Source organism: Eleutherodactylus coqui, chromosome 1 (assembly GCF_035609145.1).
Source record: "Eleutherodactylus coqui strain aEleCoq1 chromosome 1, aEleCoq1.hap1, whole genome shotgun sequence".
NCBI lineage: Eukaryota > Metazoa > Chordata > Amphibia > Anura > Eleutherodactylidae > Eleutherodactylus > Eleutherodactylus coqui.
In genome coordinates, this window is record NC_089837.1 from 50,168,374 (window position 1) to 50,187,739 (window position 19,366).

The following is a 19,366-nucleotide window of genomic DNA, read 5'->3' on the forward strand; positions in this document are numbered from 1 at the left end:
CTGCAGTAACTGAGGTGGGTATTATGATGTGCTGCAGCAGCTGAGGTGGGTATTATGATGTTCTGCAGCAGCTGAGGCTGTCAGGCTCTGACCAGAAAATTAGGTTTATCTGCTAATTATTAACAGAGTGACAGTGGAAGCTTCCATTGGTTTAAATAGACCTTTTCAAAAACCTAAACTTGAAATTCCCTTGTGTGATCACTTATTCTTTTAGGAAATATGAAGTTTCTGTGCTCCTCGGATGATTACATTTCCATATATGCTGTAGTGTGATTTACTATGACCCTACCAGGGATTAGATGCATAACTTGAAGTTTCTGGACCTCAATGTAGAATCTATTACAGAACCCACCTACCATGTGTCATTTGTAATACTGGTGTCTTATGTTCAGGGGACTTTCTTGGCCCTCAGACTCAGGGGTCTGTGTACAACCGTGTACCCCCTATAGTTATGCACCTGCCTTTAGTCTCATGCGTGACACCATTTCTTCCAAGTTCAGTTCCTTGAAGGTGCTGCTAATCTTAGATGGTTCTAGTATAGTGAATGTGTCACCTTTTTCTTTCCTGATTTACGGCATGCCTTACTTAAAGACCACCTGCACTCTTTTTCTTGTACGGAATAGGCGATTGTGAGCATTTTCACAATAAAGTTTATTAGCCAATGATGTACATTTTTCTTACAAAGCCTCTCTTCTGCTATGTGGATAGGTAAGGATGCAGCTGAGAAACTTATCTTCACCTCACTACATAACAGTAGAGGGCGCTCCATCCAGATGTGTCTGCACCTGTTCTCTATAGAACAGCTGAAGGTGTCTTCAACTGTTCCCATATTGCAGTTTATTAATAAGTGTCTGTATTATAAAGAATTTATTTTTAGTAGCTCTGTGCCCCTCATATGCTGCTTTTTCCCTGGCAGCACGCTATAAAGGTAAGAAGCCATTCTATTCTGCAGACGGCTTCTCTCCTCACAGCGCTCACTCCCGCTGGACCCGATGCACTGACAGGGACATTGGGTGTTCACTACTATATGTCACAACCCAATGCACTGAGCCCCTGTCACCGCATGGGGTCTGGCTGGGACCATGTGCTGTGAGAAAAGAAGCCATCTGCAGAATAGGAGGGCTTCTCTCCTTCACAGCACGCTGCCATGGGATGGCAAGCTATGAGCAGGTGGATCAGTAAAATAACAGAGGTGGTGGGACACAGGAGGCACAAGGCTATTAAAAATAAATTCTATATAATACAGACACATTAATAAACTGTAATATGGGAACAGTTGTGTCAGCAGCTGTTGTAGAGAGAAGAAGCTCAGAAACAGCTGGATGGAGCGCCCTCTACTGTTACACAGCTATTTGATGACAGATTTCTCAGCCTCATCTTCATGTAGCATTACAGAGATTGAGAGCAGGAAAGGAGTTATTTCGAGTCTATCTTCTGGAGTTCCTACTGTGTGCTAACACGGAGCCGCATGGAAGCACCTTCAGTTTCAATGTAGGTGAAGATGGAGGTAAAAAAGCGACATCCCATAGCGTTTGGAGTGTGGATGTGAGAGGAGAGAGTCCCTTATTTCTCCACCGCATAGAATACCAGTGTGTGGGAATGGTGGCATCCGTAGTGATTTGTACTACTACTCTCCCTATCCCGTTTATTGGCATTCCCTATCGTAGGGGTGTCGAAGCTGGCCTGCAATCCTGCACTGGCCTTGGCTATGTGTCATCCCTCAGGGACCAGAGTCTGGTAAGTGCCACCGTGACGAGACAGCACTTATCCCTCCCAGCTCTTCGCGTTAGCCAGGTGCCCAGGGTTTCCCCTCTGGGGTGTTGCATAGTCTCTCCTAATATAAAGTTCTACCTTAAATATTTACAGAGGAATAACTTTTGTCCTGTCTTTCCTCCCTAGATTTTACCGACCCCGCACTCATTATGGACCTGGTCACACTTCTCATTTCCGTCGTTGTCATCTTATTTTTGGTCAAAGCTTTTAAGAACCAAAAGCAAGGAGATTACACAAATTTCCCACCTGGACCAAAACCTTTACCGATCATTGGGAATGTCCTCATGTTGGACATGTCAAAGCCTTATAAAACATTCATGGAGGTAATGTACAAATTCTGTAATAATATAAAGAGGGGCTTTCTCATCGAAGGGCCACATTCAGAACATTACTATTCATAAGGGCCACATAAAGCTTAGAGATATTCTCATATAAATACCATTTAGGCACATTGACAGATAGATGGGAGCCCAAAAGAAGAGTAAGCTACAACAATTAGGTTACGGGGGAGCATCTACTTCCTTGGGAATACACCTTCTACACAGCAAACTAGGCAAAATGTATGTACTTGGTAGTTGTAAAGGGTCGCTCAGGCTCTGAGATCGGTCGGCACAGAAGAAGAGGGGACCGGTACTGAATGTGCTCACCCCGGGCAGGATCACCGCTTGGGAATTCCACAGAAGGAAGCTCCATTCACAGGGATTTCTTGTGATCATCTTTAGTGCCAGGGTAGCACTAGATGACTGGAGTCAGGCCACATGCTCACAAATAATTTTAATTAATAGACTGGATATTGTCCTGCACTTCACAAAGCTTTACTTTGCAGCCACTTAAAAATACACAAGTTGGTGGTTGTGGTCGTCATTTTTGGAAATGCCCATTCCGCTTCTGCCAATGCGAGGCCAGACACCATAGCCATAACAATACAAAATGGCTGCCAACTTAAAGTCATACACTACCAAAAACATGCCAGTAAAAGAAGCACCTGACACAGGAATTCAGAGAAGACAAGAAACATTCTGGTTTTCACTAGTCATAACATTATAAAAGTTTTAGAAACAAATCTCTGACACTTCCTAGATGAACGATTGCCTGTTTACACGGGCAAATTGCTGTTTAGGTAGTTTTTTAAGTCTGCACAAACTTTACAACACATGATAAGTGAATGAATTATCGTTCGCTGTTCAGTCGCAGGCAGTGTTCATACTGAGTCATCATCGCTTAGTTTTGCACAAATAAGAGATAAACTGAAAGATAATCATTCCTTGTAAATGGACCCCTAGGCGCTTATATTTTGTGTCACTCACTATCAAGTAATTATTAATGACAGACAAAGCACCATTCATGTTACAAGGTCAGGTATTGACTCATAGGGTAGCTTCCATCCAATAGGTAGTGCTGTGGAGGATTCTTCCATCACTCATTTGCATAGCTTATTCCCAGGGAGCATTGCATGGACTATAAGGGTCCCTACAGCCTTGTGTTATTTGCTCTCCAAGGGGAGACACCTTACAATCCCCTATAGTTAAAGGCACATGGTAAAAGTTATGTTTTAACCTATTAGTTTCATTGTCTTTAACTCCTTAAGTTATAGATGCAGTTAATCACAATATATCTTGTGTTCACAGCTTTCTGAGACGTACGGCCCGGTGTTCAGTGTTAATATAGGCTTGACAAAAACAGTTGTCCTGTGTGGTTATGAAACTATTAAGGACGCGCTCATCAACCATGCTGATGCCTTTTCCAACAGACCCATTACACCTATAACTGCAAAGTTAGCAGGGAACAATGGTAACCGGTCTCTTTTATACTAACTTTGCCCCACCAAATATAAGGCCTCCTTTACACAGGCGAAATGGCATCACCGCAAGCAAATCGCAGCAATTTTTGCATCGCTAGTCCGTGCGAAAGCTCTGCGTCTTCACATGTGAGGATTTTTAAAAGGGGGGTGGGGGGGGGGGATTTACTTTAAATATAAAGCCCTGTCCTGAAAATAAGCCCTAAGTGCAGGAAGAAAAAGTATACTTCACCTAGAGGCACTCTCCGGCTCCACTGCAGCTTCTTCCTGGTCCCTGGCACTGGTTTTCTACATCTCTTCTGGCCAGGGATTGAAAAATATCCGCCTCCTGGAATCGCTGGCTGTGTTTGGCTGACACTAAGCATCAGTCAATCAGAGGCAGCGCTTTCAGGAGGCGGGGATTTTTCAGCCAGAAGAGATGAAGGAGAATAGTGCCGGGGAGAAGATGCGGCCGACCTGACAGCGATTCTAAAGTGATGTATGTTTTATTTTCTCCTACAGCCAGGGCTTAGATTATGACTTTGATAGTAGGATTTCTCACTGTCATAGTTGCATCGCACCGCAAGATAATCACGTTTTCATGTGATGCAATGCAACAGAAAAAAAGGCTCCATAGGGAAACAAGGGTTACAAAACCTCACGAGTAGCATCGCCCATGTGAAGGAGGCCTAAAAGTAATGTGAATTAAAACCTTGGCTGTAATACCAAGCCTGGCCACTGCAGTAGGAATACATGCACAAAGTCCCTGATTCGTCGAACAGCTGATCCGTGGGGGTCCCAGAAGACCAACCCCACCAATCTGCTATTGATTTCCTATGCTAAAGATAAGCCATCAATAGTTTACAACTGGACAAACACTTTAAATGATTTTTGCTGTACTGTTTTCCAATTATTGAGTCTGCTGAATCCTACAGTAGTAGAATATAATAAAATAAAAAATGAGTAATAATAATGAAGATATTCAATACTTTTATACACATGAAAAATTAAATGTCTTCTACATTCTACTGAAATCATTTAAAGGATTTGTCTAGCCCACACATGTCAAACACAAGACTCGACGGCCAAATCCGGACCGTCACCTCTTTGTATGTGGCCTGCCAACCATGCAGGATGCATAACAGGAATTGTATTCACCCCACCTGCAGCTCCGCTCAGGTGGCAGCAGTGCAGTCTGTGACCGCTGACCTCCACCTCCACCACCCTCTCCTTCCCCCAACCTACCCTGGTGTTTGTGCCATCCTGTACTCAGTGCAGATGCTGAGGTGAAAGGTCATCAGTCACAGGCTCAGCAATGGATGCCACTGTGAGACCGGGGTTTTGGGCTGGGTGAGTGGAAAGCTTGTAGGGATGCTGCCCAGCCAGAGGCCAGTATGGGGTTCACCATTACTACTGGGACTACTATGCACATATGTGAAAACATACACTCCTGTGAACAAACCTATTGAAATCAAGGGTTCTATTCACTGCGTATTACCTGTGCAAAAATTGCGCACATAATATGCTGCACAAATACACTCAAGTGAATGAGGCTTTACTATACAGTCTTCCAATTACAATCGACACTTTAAAGGCAACCATAAGACTCATGTGTCACTCTATAAAATGAGTTTGATACCCCTAATATTTTTTTATTGCTTAGTATGCTTTAAAATAATAAAAGTGATTATCACCTCATTGTTCCCCCCCCCCCCCCCCCCCCACACACACACACACACACACACACACACACCCCACCGCTCTCACTCTGAAACTTCCTGGCATCACCGGATGTTCCCTGTACTTCCTAGTTCCTGCGGGGATGGACATGTGACTTACAGCTGCCTATTACTGACCACGATGGTGACCTGCTACAGCCACTGATTGGTTGCAGTGCTCACATGTCTGTGTCAACAAGGACCAGAGAACCAAGAGATGCAGTGATTGGTTACAACAGTCACATGTCCATCTCAACTAGGACCAGAGTATGAAACCAGCAGGATCCCCAAGAAGCATCGGAATGAGAGTGGTGGGGATCAGTGAGGGGAGTAGTAATACTTTTATTATTTTAAAGCATTCCTTTTTCTTTTAAACCAAAATCCATGAATTCCCACCCCCGAGGAACCCCACTCTGGCACCAGTATGGATGTAAGGAGTGGAAACCTGCACCAGGGATCCCTCTCTATTAAATAAGTGTGGATGGCCACTACAAAATGTTGCTCTGGATGTTGGTCATGGGTGCATTTCTGTACATGGACAGTGTATTGAAAACTCACAGGCAGCTTATCCTGATAACAACTGATCAGGAGGATTCAGCTCATCATTGGGTGACCTGTTCTCTGATAAGGACTTGTCCATACTGGACCTCTCTATTCCCATGTCTTAGGAATAGGAATAATATGGATTTATTGCATTCAGGTCTTGTATTTTCCAATGGCGAGAACTGGAAAGTGATGAGAAGATTTGCACTCTCAACATTACGAGATTATGGAATGGGCAAGAAAGCCATAGAAAACAAGATCATTGAGGAGGCTGAGTGTTTAGTACAGAAGATGAAGTCATATGAAGGTGAGTGAACAAGGTCTATAATCATGTGTGATGCTCGATGGATAATGTTGGATGATCCCCATCAGGACCAGACTGCCCTGCTGGCAATTCTGGCAAACACCAGATGGGTCGGTATCCACAGTGGTGCGCTCACAACCCCTCATGTGCTTCTTCTATTCTTCCTTACCATATGCATGCAGATGGTGCTGCTTTTACTAATGATGTTCAATCTCATGCTCTGTGCAGTAGTGTGTAGCGCCGATCATCTCCCTCTCGCTTCTCCTCAAACTAATTGTTTTCTAATTTTACAGGAAAACCCTTTGATAATCTCACCTGTATTAACGCTGCAGTGGCCAATATCATTGTGACCATACTGCTCAGTCATAGATTTGAGTATGAGGACCCGACCATATTGAGGCTTATGGGCCTAATTAATGAAAACATAAGACTCGTGGGAGGCCCCTGGATCCAGGTAAGTCAGAAATATATTACAGTATGTTATCATTTTTATAGTTTCGACTAAAGACATTTGCACATAAAGCTGAACATTGGGGAATTAATACAATTGTCAATGATTTAAAGGTGTTGTCCCAAACATCCAGGAGGCACGTGGGGATTGGTGGGGTCTGGAGAGATGGTAATTGGAGTGGAGGACCTGATTATAGTCTTGTATTTTACAGCAGTCCACCACTTCATAAAAAATACAACCCCTTTAACTGCTGTGCATATAAGACATGAATGTTAATAGCTCTTAGGGTGCCTTCACTCTGGCGATGAATTCACATGATTTCCCAGCGCTGTGAGAAATCACAAAATTACGAAGCCAATGGCATGTCCTGTCTTTGTGCGAGCTCGCCCATGTTTCTTATATTTCAACTCCTAATCAGTCCCCGCCACTGCTGTCACAGCAGTGGCAGAGGATCACTATCATCTCGCATTGATTTCCATGGGGCCGGCGCTGCTGCTGCAGGCTCAATTGGGAACAATGGGAGAACAACAGGATCCACTGCTGCAGCTGGCCCCATTGAAATCAATGGGAGAAGATCACTATCTTCTGCCATGGCTGTGACAGCCACAGTAGGAGATTCCTTCAGCCCTGCAGGCATGGGAGGCTGTTTCCCTGCAAAAATGCCTCACATCTAGGGCTTTTCAAGGTTTGTGGGCGATATCAGGAAGTCAATCACATCCTGATATCACTCTTGCCAGTGTGCAGGGGCCCTCATTATTACATTCTGTGTATGTACTGATTATTACTTATGTTTGTGCTCCTCTAGATGTATAACAGTTTTCCATCATTGATGGATTGGCTTCCTGGAGCTCACAGAACAATTTTTAGGAACTTTAGAGAGTTTCAGAAATTCATAAGAGCAACATTTACAAAACAGAAGAAAGAACTGGATGTAAATGACCAGAGGAACCTTGTTGATGCCTTCCTAGCCAAACAACAAGAGGTAAGACATGCGCCATTACAATTATTAATAAGTAAACTAAAAATGAATTATACTGTATGCAGACTTTATGTATAATCCTCTAACCTGGTTTCTCATAAACTTTGCATCATTGATCAGGATGGACCACCTATTATGTTGACAGATTTTGCCCTCCATGCCAGAAGGTGTCTGTTCCCCTCTTAACGCTTTTGCTTATTTCCTATTTTCCTGTTGGCTAACAATACAATTGGTCTGGGGGAACCTAGATGAAAATGGAAAGGACCACTTAGGGCTTCGATCCCTCTCTCCAAAGTCTTCACCCCAGCCACGTGTTGGGCTTCCGTGGCATGTACAGTACGCTCTTGACTAGTTTATAGAAATGAACTGCAGACCAAACTGTTTCTGTACAAAACTATCATCACACATGTCCGCAGGGTGTGACTAGTATTGCAGCTCGGCACCAGTCAAGTGAACAGGCATAAGGCTTCAGTCACACTTTTACGTTCAGGGGTTCATCCTGGCTCCAATCTGAAATCCAGAAAACAGGATTGAGTTGAGGAACCTGGATCTTTTCCAGCCATTTTCGACAGCTACTGAAATTAAGACCAATAGATTTCCATTTTTGCGGGTTTCCGGTTGTTTCTGGCATTCTGTGCTGGAAAGAATGGTGTGGTCGACCACAGAATGCCGGAAACCAACATAAAACTGTCAAGAGACATACCTATTGGTCCCCCTTCTGGCAACTGTCAATGTCCGAGATAGATTACGTCCACAAGGCCCATCTTTGTTTCGGAAGTGGTACGAAGCCTCTCGATGTAATGGCTCAATTTAGTATGAATAAAGCCTTAGCTGCAATACCACATACAACCTGTGAACAGCAGTGGCGCTGTTTTTGAATATAGGTCTCTACAAATTTTTAAATGTTTGAAAATATAGCAATATTTTTCCAATCCGTTACACTTGTTTTACTGGCCTTTTAAGTAGCCCATAATATTTAATGCAAATGGATAAAACATCATTCAGCATTTAATAATTTAGTTCCTTTGTGTTGTTCAGGGAAAGCCGGAATCTACTGAGTATTTCCACAGCGAAAACCTAACTGTACTGGTCGGAAACCTGTTCGGTGCTGGGATGGAGACCACATCAACCACCTTAAGATGGGGACTTTTGTTGATGATGAAACACCCAGAAATTCAACGTAAGAATTATATGTATACTAGCTGATATACCCGTCCTCGCCCGAGTTAATTTGATATAGGTGTTTACGTGTTGTTTGCACAGAAAATTTTATGAAGTCAAGGTTACTTCAGGGGAATTGAGGAATAAAATATGTATACATATATAGGAGCATTAAATTCTCCTCTGGTTACATGTACCGATGTCCCTCTGCAGAATGTGCCACCCCTCCCACTCTCATTTAGGAACTGAAGAATGCTTGCACTAAATTTCATGCTTGTACGACATAGGGGTGGACTTACTTTTGAAATTAGCATTGAATAATCGAGTTGTGACCCCTTTGCTTTCCCTATTTAGGACCTAAAGAATGCGTATGCTGAATTTCCTGTTTGTATGATATCGGGAAGTTAGAGAAATAGATTAGATACATTTAGAGATGAGCGAGCATCAAAATGCTCGAGTGCTCATTACTCGAGCCAAACTTTTTGTAATGCTCAACACCTCGTTTCGAGTAACGAACCCCATTGAAGTCAATGGGAGATTTGAGCATTTTTCAAGCTGACCTATGCTCTGCATAGGGGAGGGTGTGTGATTCACCTGAAAACATCAGAAAGTGATGGAAACACCACAGAAATGGATAGGGAACAGCAGGGGCAGCATGCATGGGTGCATCTGAGACTCCCAGGTCGCGCTATTAGACCAAATCATAGGCAAGAGCCTGGTGGTCACCCCCCTAACAATTTAATTGGGCCAGACTATAATCAGCAAGGCACACACGCTGGCACATCTTAGCTAAGCAGCACAATAGGTGCAACGAAGGCCAATCACCGCCTGTGGGTGACACCACTGCCTCTTCTCCACCACTGCCATGTTACATGCTGGCATTGCTGTCCAATTCCCCCCCCCCCCCCTCCCAGGACGCAGGCAAGAGTCTGCATTCACAGCGTATTGAAATTTTTCCCACTGCAGCGTCCAGCTGTCCCCATCCCAGATGGAGTAAGGTGCACCGCTTTGCCTACTCAGTAGTCCACAGCGTACTAAAATCTTTCCCAGTGCAGCGTTCAGCTGTCCTCATGCCACACAGTCGCTTGATAGCCACATGACCCTCATGTCTATTTATAAGTGCGTATTGAATGAGGAGGAACCGGAGGCACACACTGCAGAGGGTTGGCAGGACCTGACCCTCTTTGAAAGTGTGGGCAATAGCCCACAATGCTGATGAGAATTGTTGATAAATCAACGTACGATCATAATTTCAATCCCGTGCCACCTCCGTCACAAAATTGTCAGGAGCCACAAACGTGGGCATAAAGGGGACTCAGATGCCAGTACCTCTACACATCTCCACAATTCAACAACCCATTCTAAAACAAAATATTTTTTTACCCAGAGTGTAGTTGAATCCCTAAAAGGATTTGTTTACCAAGAGTATAGGTGCACCCTTGAAAGAGTTGTTTACCAAGAGTGCAGGTAAAAGATTTTTTGAGCGACAGCTTGTACTTGCTTAATGGGATTCAGGTGGCGGTCCACCTGCAGGCAAGCTACCACCTGTCAAAGCCCCTGCCTCTCCCCGAGGGGCTTGTTAACGAGTGCCCCAGGGAAAGACAGCATGAACTGTAAAGAAATTAGCGGCCAAAGATGGACACCACGCTGGGATATGTTTCCATATGCCGTGTGACCCTTTAAAAATTGTGCTTCATAGCGGACAAATCGCTGACAAATTAATGTATGATTGTAAGTGCCATCCCATGCCACCTCCGTCGCAGCATTTCATTAGCCACAAATGCCAGCGTAGGGGGGACTCGGGGGCAGATTTTGACTGCTTTTTAGATGCATATACTCCAGATTGTCCTCAGCGGAAATTTCTGTGGAAAATTCTGCACCATTTCCGCATCCAAAAGGCAGTCGAAATCTGCACGCTGTCTATTTTGAAACAGACCTGCCCATTTCCACCACATGTGACACCCCCCTCCCCCCAGCGATAATAGTGGCCCCCCCAGTGATAATAGTGGTCCCCTCCCCAGCAGCCCCAGCGGTAATGGTGACATCCCACAGCGGCCCCCAGTATAATAGGGCCCCACCCCCCTAGCAGTAATAGTGGACCCCCCCCAAGCAGTAATAATAGTGACACCCCCCCCCCCCCCAGTGTGGCCTCCCAGCAGTAATAATAGTGACATCCCCCCCAGCGGCCCCCCCAGCAGTGATAATAGTGACACCTCCCAGTGGCCCCGAGCAGTAATAATAGTGACGGTCCCCAGCAATGATAATGCTCCCACCCCCCCTTGAGACCCACATGCTTGCCCCTCCTACTCCTGGAAGCACAGCTCATCTTCTGCCTGATCGCTGGTGCACACTGATGTCAGTGTGCTGCCGGAACGCATATTAACTTTTTTGTCCCCACTTCTGCCTTAATCAGCGATTCCAGCAACCTGATTGGTTGTTTGGGTTGACTGATTCACCAAACAACCAATCAGGTTGCTGGAATGGCTGATTAGGGCAGAAGTGTGGAAGAAAAAGTTAATATGCCTGCTGGACGCCTTCTCCTCCTGCTCTCGCGGAACCAAGTAGGAGACGTCGAGGGAGTAGGGAGGAGGATCCCGGCTGCATACTGACATCACAGTGTGCGCTGGGATCAGTGCAGATAGCAGCGCTGCTGAGTGAATGCTGGCAGGGGAGCCGCGGCTCCTGCCGGCATTCACTAATGTGGTGAGCGGCCAGTGGTGACGCGTGCCAGCAGGGAGGGCTCTGCGTGCCATAGGTTCTCCACTACTGTCTTATACAAACAATTTTTGTGGAAAATACCTCCTACAACTGACAGATCAATAGTCCTCAGTCTTCTAGTGATAACATAGTCATGGCAGTCAAATTTTACTGTAGGCTGTAAAATGAGATCTTTCATTTTACAATCTCTGTCTGGGTTGACATTAAGGTTTGTTTGGTGACCAGCTCTGCATGTAGACATAAATAATAAGCAACATCTTTTCTCCATCCTGGCAGAAAAAGTACATGATGAAATTGAAAGAGTGATTGGTTTGGCTCCACCTCAAATGGAGCACAGGAAGCAAATGCCATATACCGATGCCGTCATTCATGAAATCCAGCGCTTTGGGGATATTCTACCAGGAAATGTTCCACATGCAACTTCTGAAGATGTCACATTCAGAGGCTATTTTTTTCCAAAGGTGAGTAACAATGTTCAGCTTTATACTGGATACCTCCAAGCAGGAATATAGTAAAAGTGAAGGCTAGTAGGTCATGTGGTCCGAGTACTGAGTGGCAGTAGAGGCGCGACAAGTCCTTTTGCCTTGACTGGAGCATCTAGATGCTGGGCTAGGACAGCAAACTAAATCTTTGACCTAAGCGAAGCAAAAGCTAGCTATGACTCCAAGAGTATTTGAATAACTTCATCCAGAGGTGTAACTGAAGTTCATGGTCCAGTCCTTTGTTTTTCCTACAAGATATATCCAAATAACTAGCAGTTAACTTTCCATTAATCATGATACCAACTCTAATCTGCAGTCGGATCACTCCCACCTTTAATGTGCCTTTGTGTCATTTGCTGTTTGTTACATCATGTATTGTTCTATAGGGTATACCTCATAACAGATTGTTATTTTTCCCTCCAGGGCACTCTTGTTATCCCATTGCTGCACTCCACACTCAGAGATAAAACCTACTTTGAGAAACCCGACGAGTTTTATCCAGAACACTTTCTTGATTCCAAAGGAAATTTTAAAAAGAACGAGGCCTTCATACCCTTCTCAATAGGTAATACTTATAATGCTTTATTAATAGTAGGGGCCACTTCATTAAATCCAGATGACATATCTCATAAAGACTTTTACACAGCAAATCATCTGCCCATGCTAAAGAGTGCTGACTGACAATCAAGGTTGCCAACCTGAATTTTTCTTTTCTTCTGGACAGCCAACATTGTTTATGAACTCATTGGAAAACCATAAATATTATAAGTGTCTATGTGTCTATAGGTCAGCTACTGATATGAATTAATTACCAGAAATTTTACTTTGAGCTGGAAAATGATAATTACAGTAATAATGACCTGCTAATTACCAACAAATACAAAAAATTCACAAAAGAATTTTTTTTTTTTTTTTTTAACTGGGCATGCCTTTTTTTTATAGACTGTCCTGGAATTTCTGGATGGTTGGCAACCCCGCTGACAATGATCATGTCAGTCAGAGCTCGTTTTTTTTTGTCTACATGGCGAGATGATCATCTGCATGTAGACAAACAATTGTTAACGTGATGGTTCGCTGCATATCTTCCTGTTTATACAACGAGATGTATAACTGACCCACAAAAATGTTTGCTTGCATAAACAAGTTGAACAGCCAATGAACAAATGTTTGCCCATTGACCCTGTACACATGACATACGTTGAGGAGCTGAGAGGGTAAAGTGTTGGCTTGTTACGGCAGGACTTACCAGGCTCCTTGATGGAGGGACACATGTAGCCAAGGCCAGGGCAATGCTGGGCCTCTTCCGGACACCCCCAGCATGGGGATACCCAATAAACAAGGGCAACAGGTGCAGAGGATTTGTCATGTATGACGCCACCGTTCTGGTACCCTCAGACATGACCATCGGCAGGGAAAATAAATGAGCCACAGATAGTTTAAGTGCCTCAGGTCTTCAGGAACGGTCAGGGCCTGGAAATACCTTTACTGTAAACTTCACTTCAGTAGTACAAGGCATAAATTCACAAGATACTCTAGTGCAGGTAAAACACGAGATTTGAGGTCAGCGAAGAAACTGAGGATGACACCGGTCCTGCAGGCCAAGTTATAAGTCAGGTACTGCTCCTGGCTGGGCAAACTCTCCAGAGGAGGAAAAGGGGTCGGGTAACTCCGCAGACTCTCCTCAGACAAGTACCTCCACTCAGCGGGACTCAGACTCCAATACGCTTAAGTGTGAAACACAGACAATTCAGTAACTTTGCACTAGGCCTTGACTAACTAAACTTGCACTCTACTCAATCTCTCTCTTTGGGGCTCACTTACAATTTGTATTCAAGACACACATTCCGGGAAACCTCTCCTCTTCCTCCATCTTCAGCACATGAGGGCTGAAGGTGCCTCTATGTGCCTCTGTACTTTCTCTCTAGCAGCTATGGAAGATGGAAGCCCCTTTCCCGCTCTCAAGCACTCACATTTATACCTTCTCTCACACCATGTGACCGGATAGAAATGATACATTCACAGGCAGACAGCTCATATTTTGCAGACATTAACCCATCACTTACTGCAACTGTGTAATACACCCAACAGAATGACAAGACATTTTGCACAGAGCATCAACACAAGACATTACATGTATGACATTACGGAGGGGGCCAGGAAAGCATGTACTGGGCCACTAAAGTAGCCCAAGCTAGGATGGAAGAATGTGCAGACCAGAAAGCGAAGGGGGCTACGGGTGGGTGGGAGCCTAACATTACACTATTCTGCCAGAAGTTACATTGCAGGGATCGTGCAGGTGAGATCTTGAGGGAGTGTAGACCTCTACACTCTGGGCAAAAACTGGGAGTGCCATTTTAATGAAGTGCAGTAACAACCATTGGAATAACGTGTCAAATATAACAGATCAAAGGCCCAAAGCTTTATATGAGATATGTTAAAAACTTAGTTCCATTCAGTTGTAATCTTAAATTATTTCTCATCTTCTCTCGATATTTTCTCTTCCTTGTAGGTAAGCGGAGCTGTGCGGGGGAAACTTTGGCTAAAATGGAGCTATTCCTCTTCTTCACAACACTTTTACAAAATTTCACTTTCAAGCCGACAGCAGGAGCCAAACTGGACCTCTCTCCTGCCATGGGGACTACAAACTCCCCCAAACCCTTTGAGATTTGTGCCACATCTCGCAAATAAGCTAGACTTTCAGTCCATGTTGGCATAACACATCTTGTATCTCATCATCATGGTTTAAAGAGGCTCTCCACCAAATCTTGCCAAGTAGAATCTATTGTTCTCTATCAGTCATATCCACCTGAAAGTGAAACTCTGACCACTATAAAAATTAATCAGGGCAGAATTTTGAACCCGTCTAGATTAAGATTTATGTCTGTCTATCAACTACGACATTTGTAATGAGGTTGTCAAGTAGGAAGTCACTAGCAACAAGTCTGTCTAAAAAAAAAGCTCTGTTTTGCGTATATTTTTATAATAAAAGTTTACAAAAACTATTAACTCCTACCTCAAGAGTATTACTGGACCTATGTGTTTTGTTTGCTTTACCCTTTTCTCTTAAATATAAAACCTCGAACAAAGTGCTCAACAAAAACACGATTGTATAATAATTATTATAATCTTTATTTCTGTAGTGCCAACATATTCCGCAGCACCAGTGAAGGGATTTTCTAGGCAGAATATTATTAATGACCTATCCTCAGAATAAGTCATAAATAGTTGATCGGTTGGGGTCCATCACTTGGGTCTCCAACCAATCAGCTGAGCGTGCTCAGGCTGTCAGCGCACTTAGGTCAGAGCGGAAGCAGCAGAAGTCTCCACGCCGACTTCTGCTTAGCAGCTGGAGATTTCAATGAGAGCCGTGCCTGCAGTTACAAGTGCTGGCTATTACATGGAGGTCGACGCTGAGATGTCTGCGGATGCTACTCCGACCTCTGTGTATTTGGGGGAACTGACAGCATGTGCCCGCTTAGCTGATCAGTCAGGGTCCAGAGCAACGGACCCCACCCGATCAACTATTGATGATCAATCCTGAGAATGGGTCATCAATAGTGTTCTCCGTGGAAAACCTCTTTAAAGGAGTGTTCTCAACTCACACTTTTATGACAGATCCATAGGCTATGCCATAAAAGTCTGATAGACTCAGGTCACAGAGATAGGACCCACATCTATCTCCAGAATACGTGGCAGCTTGGGTGGTCAGGATTACAATAACAGTTTTTAAACATCTGGACATTACCTCAAATAACAAGAGCAGCAGTACTCACCTTTCCTCTTCCCAGGTTAGCAGCACAAGATGTGAGGGCTGATGCCAAAAGAGAGGATCATAATGCCTCTGTTTGGCTGCAATGGGTACCTGACTTATGCTATAAAAACAGACTAGAGTCCCTGAAAATCGGGAAAAGCCCAGGACCTGATGGCTTCACGCCTCGCTTCTATAAGCTTCTCACAGAGAGTCTGGCCCCCCTGATGCTTAACGCATTCAACTCTATAACCAACTCCTGCCCCTTTCCCGCTCAGGCACTACAAGCAGTAATAACGGTAATACCCAAGACAGGGAAAGATCCTGCTTCCTGTGGCGGTTATAGACCAATATCCCTTTTAAATGTGGACACCAAGATTTTCTCAAAAATCTTGGCTAACCGCCTTCAATCCTTCATTCCCTCATTAGTTCATAAAGACCAGGTGGGCTTTGTCCCGGGGAGGGAGGCAGGGGACAACACAATTAGTACACTTGCCCTCGTGTCCCGGGCGCGCGCCTCCGGGGATCCCTTGTGCCTGCTCTCTGTAGACGCAGAGAAAGCGTTTGATAGGGTGTGTTGGGGGTTCCTGGAGGCGGTGCTGGGGCGTGTGGGCATGGGCCCCAGACTAAGGAACTGGATAATGGCGCTATACAAATGCCCATCCGCCCGGGTCCGGGTCAATGGTCAGCTCTCGCCGCCTATACAAATACGCAATGGCACAAGACAAGGCTGTTCCCTGTCTCCCTACCTATACATCTTGGTGATGGAGACCCTGGCGAACGCTCTCCGAGCAAACACCAATATTAACGGCATTAGAATAGGCAACAAGGAAAATAAAGTAGCCTTATACGCGGATGACTTGCTGGTATACGTCACAAACCCCAGAATCGCTCTCCCCAGCATCTTAGCAGAATTTAAACGGTTCGGGAAACTCTCAAATTTTAAGGTGAACCTCAGCAAGTCAATAATCCTCAATGTCACTATAACAGACTCGGAGGCGGAAGCCTTGAGACCCACTCTCCCGTTTAAATGGAAGCAAGACGACCTCAAATATTTAGGGGTAATAATCACAAAAGACTTAGACAAGCTCTTTCTAAAAAATTACAAACCCCTCCTCTCCACACTAGAAGCAGACTTCAAGAGATGGCAACTGGTCTCCATGTCCTGGTTCGGCAGAATAAGCGCAGTAAAAATGAACGTTCTGCCGAGATTTCTTTACTTGTTCCAAACCGTGCCTATTCATTTACCAGGATCATTCTTATCGCAGATCAGGAAATCTATTATGGCTTTCATTTGGGGGGGGTAGCAGACCCAGACGCAACTGGAAGGCCCTCTCCGGTCCCAAGGACCGAGGAGGCATGGGTATCCCAAATGTTGCCTTATACCATAAAGCGGCACTGACCAAACGGATTCTGGACTTGTTCCATGGCAGACTCCAAAAGTTATGGGTGGAGATGGAACAGGACTCAGTCCCCTTTGGTGGCGGAGGTCTCATATGGATCCCAGGCATTGGGAAACACAAAGGCCTAGGCTGGTCTCCATTCATGGAAGACATGGTCTCGACCTGGCTTAGATCAGCGACCAAATCGGGCATGATCCTGAGGCCGGGCCCACTCACTCCCCTGGTCGGTAATTTAGATATTCCTAACTTTTTAAAGGGCACGCCCCTGACAAATGCCATCACAGGCGCGATTCTAAGGGTTAGGGACATGACCCTAGGAGATGGATTCAAAACACTACATGAACTACTGGAAGGGCAAAGACCCCCAACCGGAGCGTGGTTTCAATACCTCCAACTGCGCCACTACGTGGGGGCCCTGGGGGACTCACGCCAGATAAGACGCCCTCTGTCTACCTTTGAGGAGATGTGCCTCTCGGCTTCTACAGCGCAACAGAAAAGTTCATCACTGTACAGGATGTTAATAGAGGAAGACACACAGGATAGAAATAGGGACTTGGTGCGGGAATGGGAGAGGGACCTTGGAATCACACCCCCAGAGGAGTCATGGAAGAAAGCGTACATCTTAACCCACAAAATAAATGTATCTTGTAAACTACAGGAACTAAACTATAAAATCCTCACAAGATGGTACCGAACCCCGGTGGGACTAGCCAGGATATTTCCCCAGTATCCAGATACTTGCTGGAGGTGCCAAATGGAGTCTGGCACACTAGTCCACATATGGTGGTCTTGCCCCCAGGTCCACCCCCTCTGGCAGGAGGTCAATGCCTTGTACTCCTATGTAAGCAGATGCAAAATCACTAGAGATGAGCGAGCACCAAAATGCTCGGGTGCTCGTTACTCGAGTCGAACTTTCAGTGATGCTCGAGAGTTCGTTTCGCGTAACGAACCCCATTGAAGTCAATGGGTGACTCGAGCATTTTTGTATATGACCGATGCTCGCTAAGGTTTTCATTTGTGAAAATCTGCAAAACCCAAGAAAGTGATGGAAACAACACAGAAACGGGTAGGGCAGGCGAGAAGCTACATTTTGGGCTGCATCTCAAGCTCCCAGGTCCCACTATTAAGCCACAATAGTGGCAAGAGTGAGACCCCCCCCCCCCTGTCAGCATAAAGATCGTTCTCCTCTGCCACAGCTGTAACAGCTGTGGCAGAAAAGAACGATGTTAGCCCATTGAATTCAATGGAGCCGGCAATACAGCCGGCTCCATTGAAAGCAATGGGCTGCCTGCGTACGCGGGATGAATTGTCGGGAAGGGCTTAAATATATAAGCCCTTCCCTGCAATTCATCCAAAAATGTGTAAAAATAAAAAAAAATATATATATATATATATACTCACCTGGTCCCGGCAGACGGAGTTCAGCGCGGCAGGCTGCAGTTTCCCTGAACTGCTCTGAACAGCTGTGAGTAGTATTCAGCTGCCGGGGATTTAAAATTCAGCAGCTGAATTCATGCATTTCACTATTTAGATGACTAATAGAGATGAGCGAACGTGTTCGTCCGAGCTTGATATTCGTGCGAATATTAGGGTGTTCGGGATGTTCGTTATTCGTAAGAAACACCATGCGGTGTTCGGGTTACTTTCACTTCCTTCCCTGAGACGTTAGCGCGCTTTTCTGGCCAATTGAAAGACAGGGAAGGCATTACAACTTCCCCCTGTGTTGTTCCAGCCCTATACCACCCCCCTGCTGTGAGTGGCTGGGGTGATCAGGTGTCCGCCGAATATAAAAGTCGGCCCCTCCCGCGGCTCGCCTCAGATGCCGTGTGAGTTAGATGAGGGACAGTGCTGTTTGTACCGGAGCTGCTGTAGGGAAAGAATTGGTAGTTAGTGTAGGCTTCAAGACCCCCCAAAGGTCCTTATTAGGGCCACTGATAGCTGTGTGTTGGCTGCTGTTAGCAGTGGCAATTATTTTTTTTCTCAAAATCGCCTCTGCAGAGCGTTGCACCCGGCATTAGGGACAGAAGTGCTGCATAGGCAGGGAGAGTGTTAGGAGTAAGTGTAGCCTTCAAGAACCTCAACGGTCCTTTCTAGGGCCATATTTAACCGTGTGCAGTACTGTGCTGGCTGCTGTTAGCTGTGCTGCATTTTTTTTTTCTTCTCAAGATCGCCTCTGCAGAGCATTGCACCCTCCATTGATACTGCAGGGAAAGAATTGTGTAGGCAGGGCCACAACACAGTTATTATTCATTGAATATACGCAGTGCTGCCTTTTGGTGGAAAAAAACTGAAAATAATTCTATTTGTCC

At 45.1% G+C, this 19,366-nt stretch overlaps 1 protein-coding gene across 1 annotated transcript; it reads left to right on the forward strand.

The window, feature by feature from the left end:
* Window positions 1-1,901: 1,901 nt before the first annotated feature.
* LOC136620700 (cytochrome P450 2C14-like) lies at window positions 1,902-14,857 on the forward strand. The gene is made up of 9 exons (XM_066595636.1): window positions 1,902-2,096; window positions 3,402-3,564; window positions 5,969-6,118; window positions 6,409-6,569; window positions 7,372-7,548; window positions 8,584-8,725; window positions 11,701-11,885; window positions 12,330-12,471; window positions 14,416-14,857. The coding sequence occupies exons 1-9, from the start codon at window positions 1,923-1,925 to the stop codon at window positions 14,592-14,594; spliced, it is 1,473 nt and encodes a 490-aa protein (XP_066451733.1). The 5' UTR covers window positions 1,902-1,922; the 3' UTR covers window positions 14,595-14,857.
* Window positions 14,858-19,366: the final 4,509 nt, after the last annotated feature.